The following is a 14,976-nucleotide window of genomic DNA, read 5'->3' on the forward strand; positions in this document are numbered from 1 at the left end:
GATGGAAATTTTTTTCTCATCCAAGTTCGCAGATACCCTTCCCACCTCCTTTCCCCACCCAATCCCACCCCTTTCCTAAAGCTATCCATTGGTCCTTAGGCAAAGAACCTTTGCCTTAAGTAATTGTAAATATTTTCTTTATGTTTTAACCATTCTTTCATTTCCTAACACTTAATTCATCCACTTATAATTAAGAGTACTAAAATAATATTGAAATGTTTTTAAAAGAACCAGGCCAACGGCTTTTCTTTTTCAACCTTCCTGTTCCACATCTGAGTAGTATTTGTGTAAGTAAAATTGCTCTAATTAGGTTTGATTCCTCTTTGGGGTAAGCATTAGACTTCCAGGGTAAGGCTATTTCCAAAGATTCACGATGGCAATCTTAGCAGGAACAAAGAGATTTCAAGCCGGGCTATGCTACAGGGCACTTTGTATCCTCAAGACTAATGTTTTCCTTAGGGATACTGGGGAGGGGGAAATGTTGAAGAATGGTAATTTGTTGTTGTTGTTTTAATTAAAAGGGACTGTTGTTTGTTGTTGTTCAGTTGTTTTCAACTCTTCAAGACCCCATTGGGGGTTTTCTTGGTAAAGATACTGGAGTGGTTTGCCATTTCCTTCTCTAGCTCATTTGACAGATAAGGAAACTGAGGCAAACAGGGTTAAGTGACTTGCCCGGGGTCACAATAGCTAATAAGTGTCTGAGGCCAGACTTGACCTCAAGTAGATGAGTCTTCCTGACTCCAGGCCTGGCACTCTATCCACTGTGCCACCTAGCTGCCCCTATTACAAAAACAGGGACTAGAGCTGGTGTAAAACATTATTGGGGTACCATGTGTTTTCACCAGTTAGCTACCAAGGGAAATAAATAATTAAGAGCCAAAAGAGGCATCATGTCCGAAGAGCGTGTAAAAAAAAAAATACAGAGGTGTCATAGCTGAGCAGCAAAGTAATATGCAACTGAACATGTTTATTTTACACTCAGTACAAGGCAGAAAGGGGTTGGTTTTTCATCACAGGTAGCGAAAGATTTCATAGCAAAAATGTCCTTACAAATTAGTAGTCAGCCTCCCAGGCCACTCTGTCTGAGCAAAGCTGAATTCCATTCTGTCCCAGGCTTCAGGCTTGCTTTATACATGCAGGATATTTGGGGATGTGAATGAATTGCCACTGGTGTTTTGTACAGCATCCGTGGTATTCTGGGTCCAAAATCCCTGTCCTGGCAAGAATACCCAACTTCATGCTTTGGCCAGTTAAGGAGAACTGGCCCACGAAGAATGCTTTCTATCAATTTATAGAAAATGGCAACCATGATGACAAGACAGTGTGACTAGCTAGGGTTAACAGCAGGAAACAGCCCTATTAAAAGCCAGACAAACTAAGCTTGAGCACCTTCTTGTGAGGAGGAGTGCTGGTCAGATGTATCCTAAAGGCAATTTAAAAATAATAATAGCAATAGTAGTAATAATAGCTAACATTTATAAAGCACTTTAAGGTATGCAAAGCACTTTACATATATTATCTCAATAGATTCTCACAACAGCCCTGTGAAGTGGATCCTATTATCATCATCATCATCCCCTTTTACAGATGAGCAAACTGAGGTTCTGAGTTCAATGGCTTGTCAGATTGGTACAACTAAAGAGTGTTTGAGGCAGGATTTGAATTCAGGTCTGTATCACAGACACAAAGCCCGACACCAGCCACGTCCCACCACTCACTCTTTGGGGAAATTACAGCAGGTATATCCAATTGAGTAAGAACACCTGGTGTAGGACAAGGCAGTTGACACTTTGGTTAATGGCTAACTGTGATGCTCTTAGGAAATGGATTCTCACCCCTCAGGCACACCCCTACTGCCTCCACTACTCAAAGAGCTATGTTTAATAATTGGGCAAAGGGCCCACCAGTGATAAGGCCCTTTTTGTAGACTCCCAGAACAGGAGAGGAGAGGGTATTCATTCATTCACACTGGCTTAACATAGCCCTGCCTATAAGGACTTAAACCAACTAGTATAATACATAGGATAGGAACTAGGCCTGTGACTTCTTTGATAAAGGGGATGAACTCCTGGATGAGAAACACCTTCCACCAAAGCAGGCTGGTACTTTCTAAGACTCCCAGTCTTCTAGAGTTGCCTAGAATAATGAGACTTGACTAGGATCACACAGCCGGTGTATGTCAGAGGGAGGACTTGAATGTGGTCTTTCTAACTCTACATCCAGTTGTCTATCCACTGTGCAGACTGCCTCTCAATTTACAAGGGATTAAACCATTTCCAACCCGCCAAAAGTGTGATAGTCTAAATTCTTTTCCCCGAAAAAAGTCCAAAACACCAAACAAGTACACACTCTCTCTCTCCCTCTCTCTCTCTCTCTCTCTCTCTCTCTCTCACACACACACACACACACACACCCCTGAAACAAATCTGAAGCTGCCCATGAAGAAAATCCCTTGTGAAGCAGTACATGGACCTATGACATTCCTTTAGCAAATGTTTCTTAATCTAGGACTTCATGGGAGGTCTGGGCTATTGGCTTGTTTTCTAGAACAATTGGTGGCTCAGAAATCAGGAGATCATCCTCCCCAAAGGAGGAGTTTGGGTCAGTGTTCACAAAGTTGGGGATGTTGAATTTGCTCATCTGGGTCAGGTCCTCTTCTTCTAGTCTCCCGCTGCTTCGGGATCCCTCCTGGAAGAGTTCATCAGCATCCACAGCAGTCGCTTTGTGACTTGTCTTTGGCTTATCCAACTGGTCTACTTCATTGATATAGCAATGGAAGAGAAATCTGGACTCAGAGGTTGCTGGGCGAGAAAATATCTTATCCGGCTCCCGAGGCCTTCCAAAGTCTGTAACAAAGCTATTCATTCGAAAATGCTTTTCAGAAGGTTCTGCATTTCTAAAAGGAAAAAGCAAATTATGTACATTATACATCATTCATTTCCAAAATTTATATCCTCAGTGCCTAGCACAATGGTTTTGAGATTTGAGATTAACTTTCATTTAGACTGCATAGATCTTGAATGTACAATTTTTGCATGTTGTCTCCCACATTAGAAGATGAGTTCGTTGGGGGCAGGGACCATGCTTTTACCTTCCTTGCATCCTTAGTGCTCATGCTGGCTCACAGTAGGTGCTTAATAAATGCTTTTTGATTAATTGATTGGTTGAAATACAACAGAAATAATAGCTAAAGTCCATGCAAGTTACTCTTCTCAAGACAGGGGAGCAATTTAGTCTGCAAAATGGGGATAATAATAGCTTAAAAGTAACCTACCTCACAGAGTTGTAAGGATAAAACGAGATAATAATTTTAAAGCATTTAGCACAATGCCCCGCACATAGTAAGTGCTATATATATAGTTAGCTATTAGTAATATTATGTGAAAAGGAGGCCCTCCTGGATCATTGTAGAAATACAAAGACAAATACCTAGCTAACTAGTATACTGTAATGTACTACATATCAGGAGTTGTTCAGTCACATTGGATGCTTTGTGACCATTGGATGCAATGGACCATAGGACGCCTGTACTGTCCAGGGGATTTTCTTGGCAAAGACCCTGGAGTGGTTTGCCATTTCCTCCCAGTGGATTAAGGCTAACAGAGGTTAAGTGACTTTCCCAGGGTGACATAACTGGTCAGTATCTGAGGCCAGATTTGAACTCACATTTTCCTGACTCCAGGCCCAGTGCTCTATCCACTGAGTCATCTAGATGCCCCACATATCTGGTACCCAAATATAATACCTTGCCCTTTTTATGCTTTATGTTTTGTGCTCTCTGAAGCATCTTCATATCTTTATCTCATTTGATTCTCCCAGCAACTCTGTGACGTAGGTTAAAGACATCATTATCCCCCAGCTTACCTATGTGGAAATTGAAGCAAATAAGGTTTTCATTTCTTTAAAATGACTTGGAACAAATTATAGTTTATGAATATAATGAGATATTATTATCCCATAAGAAATGATGAAATAGTTTCAGAGGAACTAGGAAGACCTCTTTGAACGCATGCAAAGTGAACAGAAGTAGAAAAACAATTTAGACAATGACAACCGCACTCATTATACGGAAAAGCAGCTTTGAAAAATGTTAGAATTCTGATCAAGGAATTTCAGAGAATTGAAGTCAAAAACACTTATCCTGCCAAAGAGGTGATTGCCTGGAAATATAAAATAAGACATAGATTTTGGGGGTGAACCTAATGCAGGAATTTGTCTTGCTGGACAATGCATATTTTCTTTATTATAAGGGTTTTTTTCTTTTTTTAATGTTCAATGGGGTGTGCATTATTAGTATTGTATCTCTTGCCTTAATGAGTGGGGAAGGGAGTGAGGGAGGGAGAGAATCTGAAACTGAAAATAAAAATGTTTTAAATATATCTTCATTGGGGGTGGGGAAGTGAGGAGAGATAATAAATGCTTATTTAAAAAAATTTAAGTTGACTTGCTCAGAATCTCAGGTTAGTTAGTGTCAAGGTTAGACTTTGGCAGGTTCTCTGCCTCCTAGTCCCGTTCTCTGCCCATTAAACCATGTCACCTACCATGATATGGAACAAATCCAATAAACTTCACATTGTATAAACACTTACTATGTGCAAAACTCTTTACTTGCTGGTTACCAACAGCAATAAATGAAATACAACTGTCTCCTTTCAAGGGGTATGTAAACTAATAGAAAGGTGACTGTGAAAAACTGCAAGAAAAATTGAATCTGACAAGGATGAAAAAAAGCTACAAAGTGCAGTGAAATTTCCAAGGAGAGAAAGAGAGAGAGATTGAGAGATCATTGTTGATGCTAACTGGGAGTAGGGGAGAGAATCAGAGAAGGCTTCATTGGAGAGGCGGCACTTGAGCTCAGTCTTGAAGAATGAGTAAGATTGGTCCACTACACCATGATGACTAGCTAGGTAAGTGTGAATAAGTACTTTTTTCCATAAGCCTTAGTTTTGCCATCCATCAAAGTGTTCTCCACCTCTGTCACTGAGTGTTTTCATGGGCCCTGGGTATGTATTGGGTGAAATCAGCTATAAAAGTATGAAGATAATCATTGAGGGGAGATGCCAATAGGTTATATGCTCTAAGGCAAACCTAAATAGGTTTTTTTGTCCCTGCTGAAAGTGAATTTTCCTACTCATATCCTCTCCTAGGGGTTTAAAAGCTGCTTGAAGGGACTAAGTATCTAGTCTCCCCATGAGCTAATGAGATAAGATGGCACCTAGGAAAAAGTGAGCCTTGATGGAAGGCATATTTATAGCAATTAGGTCCACATAATTCCTCACTGTTAGAGCCATGTATCAGCCTGAGTACTGATCCCTCCTTTCAATAAAGGATCTTCCTCTGGCCTGACATTTTCTGATCTAGCTGATGGAGTCACATGAGTGTAAAAAGACTTCAGATATTCAATTGTTCTTGCTTCTCAGATATAGCTCTGACTATTTCGCTGAGAATTATGAAATGCTGCTCTCAAAGTCCCCAAGAAAGAAGCATCAATTCAATAGTACAGAAGATGGACCTATTTTTTCCCTCTCCTGGTTGGGACCAGGATGAAACATTGATTACTAATGTCCTGAAAATGCAGATGTAAGTTGTTCAGTCATGTCTGACTTCAAGACCCCATTTGGGGTTTTCCTGGCAAAGATACTGGAGTGGCTTGCCATTTCCTTCGCCAGCTGTTTTTACAGATGAGGAAACTGAGGCAAACAGGGTTAAATGACTTGCCCAGGGTCACACTGCTAGTGAGTGTCTGAGGTAGAATTTGAATTCAGGTCTCCCTAACTCCAGTGTGCCACCTACCTGCCCTACTACAACATTATAATATAGTAATCCTCACTCTTGCACTCTGGATTGGCTGGCTCACTTCATCCTACCCTCACACCTGTAGGTCAAGGCTTACCAGAGAAGGATCAGTACTAAGCAGTTACTACTCAGTACCCTTTCAAAATCCTAGGGGGTGGGGGGAAGGGGAGAAGGGAGAGATATACTATTACTATGTGCCATTGTAGTTCCTGAGCTACCACAAGTAAGCTTCTTATCTACACAGAATCAGTCACCATAACACCATTAACTCAAATAAAATATTTCCTTAATGTTAAAACAATAGTTATTATAATCATATCATGGCATAAATAAGTATACCCATAAATCTGGGTCACACTCTCCTACCAGTGTATACCACGTCCATGGGAAAGAATGGGCATGCACTTCTAGAAACCTAGCAGGGAGCTAAATGAAAGGAAAAGCCATGTGGTTGGGGCAACCCACAACCCTCTGATATCAAGGCTTTCAGGAATAATCTGTACCCCACAAAACCACTCCTCTGCTAGCTCTCTTCTGGTCTCTTGTAGTAGGAAAATCCTTTTCTCTTTTACTCTCTATCAGTGAATGTGGCAGTGACAAGTTCTTTTAATTAATAGTCACCTTTTTTTTTTCAATTTTATTAATTTATTTATTTTTAGTTTTCAACAATCACTTCCACAGGATTTTGAGCTCCAAATTTTTCCCCATCTTGGCTCTCCCCCCACCTCAAGATGGCATGCATTCTGAATACCCCTTCCCCTAATCTGCTTTCCCTTGTATTCCCCCACTTCTTTTATCCCTTTCCCCTTCTATTTTCCTGTAGGGCAGGATAGATTTCTATATCATTGCCTGTATATCTTATTTCCCAGTTGCACGTGGAAACAATTTTTAACATTTGTTTCTAAAACTCTGGGTTCCCAATTTTCTCCCTTCCTCCTTCCCCAGCCACCCTCATTGAGAAGGCAAGCAACTCGATACAGGTTATATATGTATAGTCATGCAAAATACTTCCATAGTAGTCATGTTGTGAAAAACTAACTATATTTCCCTTCATCCTATCCCGCCCCCCTGTTTATTCTATTCTCTCTTTTGACCCTGACCCTCCTGAGAAGTGTTTGCTTCTGATTACCCCCTACCCCTATCTGCCCTCCCCTCTATCATCCCCCTGCTCTCTTATCCCCCTTCTCCCTATTTTCCTAACAGTCACCTTTAACGAGGTGCTGAGAAATTGTTTTGCTATTGTAGTAACAAGCAGCGGCCTTGAAGTCATGGAAACTGCCCAGCTACTCAGATTGGCTGTCCAACTAGCTCCTCACACATCAGGATTCTTCTTGGTCTAATCAATTCTTATCCACTCAGGTCTCTTTAAAAGAAAGCAGAGCTCACAGCAAAACTCCTTGGGTATGGCCGACAAGTCAGACAACTCTCTCAATGGGGTTTGACTTTGTCCAATCAGCTCTGAGCCTCTCCTTACAACAGAGCTGACTGCAAAACTATTCGAAAAATGTATTTTCCCCCTCTGTTTCTCCCTCTCAAAACATAAGAGGCAGCAGAGAAGAACGAGGCACCTCTGCCAGAGCTTTAGAGGATGCTGGCAGGCGATAAACTCAAACAGCCCCAGAATTCAACTCTCTTTGCAAGAGGAGTTCTCAAAGCCAAGGCCCTCTTCCAATCAGCAGCTGAATCCTTCCTACTAGTTTACACTCCTGATTGTTTATTTCCACTCAGCTTCTTCGCTGCTGACTTTTCCACTCCATCAGTGTCTCATAGCAGAGTTTCTTGATAGTCAGTGATACATATTTCTTTATGAGAAAAAAAAATAAGAAATCTATGTTTACTGCAGTTATGAACCCAACTGTCCTTTTTTAATCTTCCCATCGTTTCCAGTTTTTTTTAGTTACAATTTTGCTAGTTAGAAGCTTTACAACTAAAGAACAGACATGTAATTGGCGGGGGGGGGGGATAAAATACTATTTAAAAAAAAAAAACTAAATATAATTCCATGTGAATGAGTTGACTAACCATATGGCTAATTCACACACTCTACAATCCTGGCAAACTGGCCTTTGTACTGTTCCTGGAAAATGACACTCAGTCTCTTGTAGCACGCTGTGCCTTCACAAAGGCTGCTAAGCCCCTTGCTGAAATCTACTCATCTTACAACCCCTAATTTCCTTCAGAGCTCAGTTCAAGGACCACCTTCTACATGAGGTCTTTCCTGGTTCCCACAAACTCCTAGTGCCTAACCTTCCTGCCCCCGCAAAAAATTACCTTTCATTATTTTGTATGTGCTTACGTGTATCCATTCAACCCAATAGAAATTTGTTTCTTGAGGGAAATTGTTTTTGTCTTTGTATTCCCCAGGACCTAGCATACTGACTAGCACATGGTAAATAAACGCTTGTTGATTAAATGATTATTGATTGACCATGGGCAAATCATTCAATTGCTCATTTCCCCTAAGCAACTCTTTAAAACTCCAAGTCATAGGTGAGTTGTTTGAGTCCCATTGATGAAGAGACTTTCCATGTCAGGAGTTCAATTCACTGATAAAATCACCAGTCCCTTTCCTCCCTGCCAAATATTTATTATTATACTTCCTATGCTTCAGTAATTCAAGGAGCACAATTTCATCAGTGCTAGTACTGACACCAATAGGGCAAAGTGCAATCCCTTTGTAAAATGGTATATCATATTTATGATTTGATGTGACCATAATAATAATAATAATAATAATAATCATTTGGCAAACCTTCTTGTTATAAGCTTTTTGAGCTTGTAAGATGTTAGACAGACAATCCATTGATAGGCCCATCCATGAAGGCTTTCCTGTTTAGTGGCTCTTGCCAGGGCTTGTGAAAGTGGCATAGTCTTTGAGGCCCAAAGGTTACCTCCACAACATGAGGAGATATCAGAGGAGGATTTTGGCAGAGGAAAGTCTCATCATACTGACCATTAATTAATTCCTGGGCTCACAACCAACATAAGATGGATGGAGACTGAACAGACCTGAGCTCCCTGAACCGTTGGCTCCAGGGACTTCTGCCTTCCTGTGGAGATTCTTTGGTTCAATGAAAACGAAAAACATGTAGAAAATAAAAACAAAACCTTTTCCCATGAAAGTTCTGATATTTTGACAACTGATGTTAAATACTAACAAAGGCTAATGATATACCAAACATAAACAGGTACATTATTCTCTCATTTTGAATATTTAGTTATATTTAGTCTCTCCTCAACAAGGTTATAAACCCCTTGAGGTCAAGACCATGTTTTATGTTTAAAGCATGGTGCTAGACATACATTACTTTTGACAAATACTTATTGTTTAAAAGTTGTTGTTCTTTAGTTGTTCTCAGTTGTATCTGACTTTTCATGACTCCTTTTTGGGGGGTTTCTGGCAAAGATACTGGAGTGGTTTGCCATTTCCTTCTCCAGCTCATTTTACAGATGAGGAAACTGAGGCAAACAGGATCACAGGGCTGTTAAGAGTCAAGGTTGGATATGAACTCAGGTCTTCCTGAACCTGGGCCCAGCACTCTATCCACTGTGCCACCCAGCTGCCCCACTGTTTGAAGAAGTGAGTTGAAAATAGACCTTGCACAGAGAGCTTGTGAGCTAAATCATAAATGGGCACACAAATGGGCACACAAGCTCACCTTGTTGTTCAGTTGTTTTAGGTGTGTCCAACTCTTTATGACCCCATTTGGGGTTTTCTTGGCAAAGTGGTTTGCCATTTCCTTCTCCAGCTCATTTTACAGATAAAGAAACTGAGGCAAACATAATTAAGTGACTTGCCCCGGGTCACACAGCTAGTAAGTGTCTGAGACTGGATTTGAACTCAGGTCTTCCTGATTCCAGACCCAGAACTCTTTATCTACTGCACCACCTAGCTGCCCACCTACAGAGATCAGTTTACACATTGGACCTGATGGTGTGGTTGTACACTGTGGCATAATGAAGTCTTCTCAAGGAACAGTTGCCTTTCCACTGAGTGGCATTTCTATTCACCAGGCAGTTCATTTCAGTTACTGCCTTACCAAAGCCCTTGGGTGGGAGCCTTTGAATAAATGAAAATAAATAAATGAAAAAGCATTTCTGAAGCACTTACTATGTGCTAGCACATAGTGACTGAATATAAATAAAAAAGTAAAGACAGTCCCTACCCTCAAAGAACTTATATTCTAATTGGGGGAGACAACCACTGTAGGGAAATGGTGGCCACGACAGAGCACTGTGGTCCTAAAAGTTACAAGGAGAGTGAGTGGAGCTGTAGGGGAGTAGATTGACAGATCTCTTTCAGCAAAAATAGCATAGTTGGTTTGAATATGGTTTCAGAACTTGAGAAGGGAAATAGTAGAAATAACAAGCATTTTCCCAGCATTGATCTCTATGTACACTCTGCCTGGTTCCCCATAATTTCTAAGATCAAAAATAAAATCCTCTGTTTGGTATTTGAAGCTACTCATAACCCGCCTCCCTTCACCCCAAACACACTTTCAGTCTCCTGACACCTTAAATCCCCCCCCAACCACACACACACACACACGTATACATACATACACATACATATACACATACATACACACACACACACACACACACACACACACACACACACACAACTATACTCTGTGATTCATTAACACTGGCCTTCTTGCTGTTCCTTAAACCAGACATTCCGTATCCTGACTCCAGGCATTTCTTCTGTTTCTCATACCTGGAATGCACTCCCTCCTCATCTTGGCTTCCTGGGATGGGCCTCCTTGGATTTTGGGGTGAGGGTTAGCATTAGGGATGTTCAGCTTAATGACAGCTCATGGAAGAATAAAGGAGTTTGGCTTCATTTCTACCAGTGCTCATAAGAACCCAAGTCCAATATTCCAAATCAAAGATGAGGTGCATTTAAATGATGTTAATTTATTTTATTGTGGACAAGATGCCAGTAGGCAAAACTGAGAGACGATGTGATAAATGTTTGCTGAATCACTTGGCCTTCCTGGGCCTAAGTTTTCTCATCTGTAAAATAAGAGGGTCACAATAGGGAGGAGGCTGGTTTTACTTTTCAGATATGAAGTCCAAAGAACGAAAAAATTATTCCAGTCCTTTTTTTCTATATCCATCATGAGAATTCTTGATGAAAAAGAGATACTGCTTTGATAAGCAGTAAATAAAGCTAATGAATTTTTAGCTATGAAAGTGGGGAGGAAAAAATTGCCAGCTCTTCATCTTCCATAAAATCCCCCAGAAAAGCATTTTCCCATGCAATGGCAAAAACTGCCATAGCTGCAGTTTCCTTTGCTTAATGGCTTTCATAGAAAAGCAACATTAACTTTACAATAGCAGTCTTCCTCTCTCCCCTGCCTTGCAAAGGATCACTGAGTCTTCAGTGATTGTGTTATTCCTGAAATTGTTTGTACTGGGGATCAATGAGATGAGCTGAAAGATTCTCAGAGTCCACCAGTGCTTGGGATGCTATTAACCTACTTGACCTTGGAATGGAAGATCATTTCATCGGCTGCACATCACATTAAAAGGAAACTCCAATAGCTTTAGAACTGGAAGGCTACAGCATAGTAGAGTGGAATAAGTTTACACTTAGAACCATGAAAACCTGGACTCAAATCCTAGCTTTGCCACTAACTAGTAGGGTGACTTGGGCAAGTCACTTAATGTCTCTAGACTTCAAGCTCATCAATTATAAAATGGGGAGGTGACACCTGTGACTCTGGAGGCTCCCTTCCATTGTGTACCTGGGCCATACTACTCAAGTGTGGCCTTACATAAGCCTACTGAAAGGCAGTATGTAACTGTATTAATTATTCAGTAAGGAAGAGTAATTTCTTGAAGGCCTCTAACTTCTGCTGGTATCCTTGGAGTGTCAGAAGAAAGTGAGGGAGGTCTCCAGCAGGTTGGATAAATCCCCTATGGCAGTTATAGGAGGACATGGGCAGGCATAGTTAGGTGATAATTTGAATCATTCCAGGGAATGTTCCATCAATGAAATCACTGATCTATTTGAGAATCTAAGCAAATGTTTTTATTGGATGGGTTACTGGGGAAGAGGAGAAGCATAAAGGAGAGGCACCCAGATCTGTGATTTCATCTGTGTAAAAAATGTCCAGTGTCAAAATGCCTTCTACCATTTTGGTACTTTCTCTGCAATTTATAGTCTCAAAGAGCTGCCTGGGGCACTTAGGAAGAAGCAACTTGGCCAGAGTCACCAGTCAGAATGTAATGAACCAAGGTCTTCCTGACTCCAGGCCTGGTGATCTATCCACTACATCACCTAATGGCCCCTCAGACTCTATGTGAGGCCTGAGGAGGAAGGTCACTATTGACATGGGAAATGGGAAAGCATTACAGAGGGGGTGGCATTTGAGTTGGAGTTTAAGGAACCAGTAACAATTCAGCATGTGAAGAAGGAGAAGGAGGGCATTCCAGGCCTAGGAACAATGTGCCGAGATGCATTGGAAAGTAGAGGGTATGTTCAGAAGCGGGGTTGGGGTCAAAGAGTAGTCTAGTTCAACTGAGTCACATAGTACCTACAAGGGAGTAATATGAGATAGTGCTGGAAAGAGAAGATGGTTCCAAATTAATAAAGACTTTTTTGTGGTTTAATCCTTTTTCAGTCCCATTGAACTCTTCATTACCCCATCTGGGATCTTCTTGGCAAAGATACTGGAGTGGTTCGCCATTTCCTTCTCTAGCCCATTTTACAGATGAGGAAACTAAAGTAAACAGGGTTAAGTGACTTGCCCAGGATTACACAGCTAGTAAGTGTCTAAGGCCCTATCCACTGTGCCACCTAGCTGCACATTAAAGACTTTAGATACCAGGAAAAAAGAAACTAAACAGAAGTTTGATAAGAGTTTGATAAAAGTTGCTAAGTTTATAAGTTGAGTTGATAAGAGTTCATAAATAAGCATTTATTATGTACCAGTCACTGTGCTAAGTGCTAGAGATACAAATACAACAAAAGGGGTATTATTAAAGATTTTTGAAGAAAGAATTACATAGGCAACTCCTTATGTGGTAATCCCCTCCAATGAGGCATATGCCTATGGCATATGGTTTATTCCAGATGGTAATATTCAACTTACTCTTGGTGTGGTGCTCCTGTTTTGGTCAGCAAGGTCAGTACAAAAAACATGAAAATCACGAAGACAGCAAGACCAACCCAAAATCCAATGACAATGGAATCTGCAAAACAGTTAATAAATGAATTAATATTTCACCTCTGCTTTTTAATGGAGGAACAAGTTATCATTAAAGGCAATGGAAAAAGCATAGGAACACCTTGATTCTAATCCTGGCTCTGCCACTGACTAAGTGTGTAACTCAGGATAAGTACTTCAAACTCTCTAAGTTTCAATTTCCTCATATATGATATGGGAATAAAAAAGAGCTTAATCTGCCTTCCTCACAAGGGTTATTGTGAAAACACAATGAGATAACATTAGCAAAACATTCTGCAAATATAATTATTACATTAAAGGTGCTTTGGTGGACCAATCCAAGTACTGTCTGGCTATGCCCAAAGCATGGAAAGTGAAAACTTTTAATGAAATTTTAAAAAAACATTACCTAAACTCTTTACCTTCCCACAGGTCATTTCCTCAGAATTAAATGTGTTGCTTGTGTGAGCTGGCTGTATATGAGGCCATTAAATTCTCAGTAACCACCATTAAATGTCTTTGGCCTTAGCCCTTAATGACTATTTTCATGATTTACCAGTAGCATGGCATACTTATCTAATAAGGAATCAATAACTATTTTATTTCCAACCCCATCCCTGACTTACTATGATATTCTTAGAGGTCACATCCTCTTGAAACCCAAGTTATAATTATATTTGCCACTTATCTGCTGTCATCAAATAACAGCCTTGGGGACAACAGAATCACAGAATTTGAGAGATAGAAGAGATCTTAGGAGTCATCTAGTCCAACTCATATGCATTAGGTTGGCTTAGATAACACAATAATAGTTGACATTTATATAACACTTTAAGGTTTGCAAAGTGCTTTATAAATATTATCTCATTTTATCCTCAAAACAACACTGGGAGGTAAAGACTATTATTATCCCCAGACTACAGATGAGGAAAATGAGCTTAAATGACTTGCTTAGAGTCACACAGCTAAGGTCTAAGGCCATATATAAAGTTGGGTATTCCTGATTATAGGTCCACCATGAGATCCACTGAGCTACCTAGCTACTTCTAACATAGCCTGACAATGTTCCAACAATGGTCATCCAAACTCTAAAGAGAGAGGGAGCCCACCACCTACTCATATTCTATCTTCTACATTCCACTTTTGAACTGTTCTAATTGTTATAGAAGTTATTTTTTTGTTTTGTGTTTCCCCTTCATGTCAGGTCTCCAGACTTTGAACTCAAAATACTATGCCCTATTACAATAGGTCCAATACTATGGAATCCTACAATTCCGAAAACAACATTTCAAGCTGAGACAGCAATTCTGAGTGTGGCTACCTAAAAAATGAGTAAATAAAGTTTATTAATAAAAGCAGGTCTGGCAATATGCCTCGAGGTAAAAAGGTGGCAACTGGACCTCAGCCTCTTGGCTGACCCTACCATTGTGTCCTTTGTTTACAACTCCTCATTTTAGCACTGGACTCTTCTTTCCTAATTACCAGCTTAGTCTCCTCCTTAAACCTTCTGAAATGAAAGGATGAGAAAATTAAAATTGTCTAAGGAACCTCTGAGGAGCTACCTATAATTGTCTTTCTCTTCATTCTGAGCCCAACTCAGTTCTCTGGAGTTGTTTGTTGTACCTCCTTACCTACGGCCTTGACCCTTCGCCCTCAACAGGTACCTTCCTACCCCCTTTTTCCCAGTTCCTCTTTGTGTTTTCTCTTCACTTTTTAGAATGTAATCTTGAAAATAGAAGTTTTCATGTATTTGTATCCCCATCACTTAACACTGAGCCTGGCATACAGTGCTAAAAAAATTCTGTATCTTCTACCTACCTGCCTATCTATCTATCTATCTATCTATCTATCTATCTATCTATCTATCTGTCTGTCTGTCTGTCTGTCTTTTTATTTACTTATTTTTTACCTATTTATCTATCTATCCATCTACCTATTTATCAATCTAATTATCTATCTATCTATCTATCTATCTATCTATCTATCTATCTATCTATCTATC

The 14,976-nt window shown here is 40.2% G+C and overlaps 1 protein-coding gene across 1 annotated transcript; it reads right to left on the reverse strand.

Annotated features, from left to right (window-relative positions):
- Positions 1 to 1,528: 1,528 nt before the first annotated feature.
- LOC114033432 (melanocortin-2 receptor accessory protein 2-like) lies at positions 1,529 to 12,993 on the reverse strand. The gene is made up of 2 exons (XM_027848936.1): positions 12,900 to 12,993; positions 1,529 to 2,896 (listed from the first exon to the last, which is right to left on the reverse strand). The coding sequence occupies exons 1-2, from the start codon at positions 12,947 to 12,949 to the stop codon at positions 2,500 to 2,502; spliced, it is 447 nt and encodes a 148-aa protein (XP_027704737.1). The 5' UTR covers positions 12,950 to 12,993; the 3' UTR covers positions 1,529 to 2,499.
- Between the last annotated feature and the right edge of the window lie 1,983 nt (positions 12,994 to 14,976).

This window comes from Vombatus ursinus, unplaced genomic scaffold (assembly GCF_900497805.2).
Source record: "Vombatus ursinus unplaced genomic scaffold, bare-nosed wombat genome assembly UNPS02007156.1, whole genome shotgun sequence".
NCBI classification, from domain to species: domain Eukaryota; kingdom Metazoa; phylum Chordata; class Mammalia; order Diprotodontia; family Vombatidae; genus Vombatus; species Vombatus ursinus.

Excerpts from the sequence above, each read along its gene's own strand:
- LOC114033432 (XM_027848936.1), bottom strand. The coding sequence starts at position 12,949 with ATGTTTTTTGTACTGACCTTGCTGACCAAAACAGGAGCACCACACCAA. Across the intron at positions 2,897-12,899 it reads ACAGGAGCACCACACCAAGA|AAATGCAGAACCTTCTGAAA; the intron begins GTAAGTTGAATA and ends TTTTCCTTTTAG.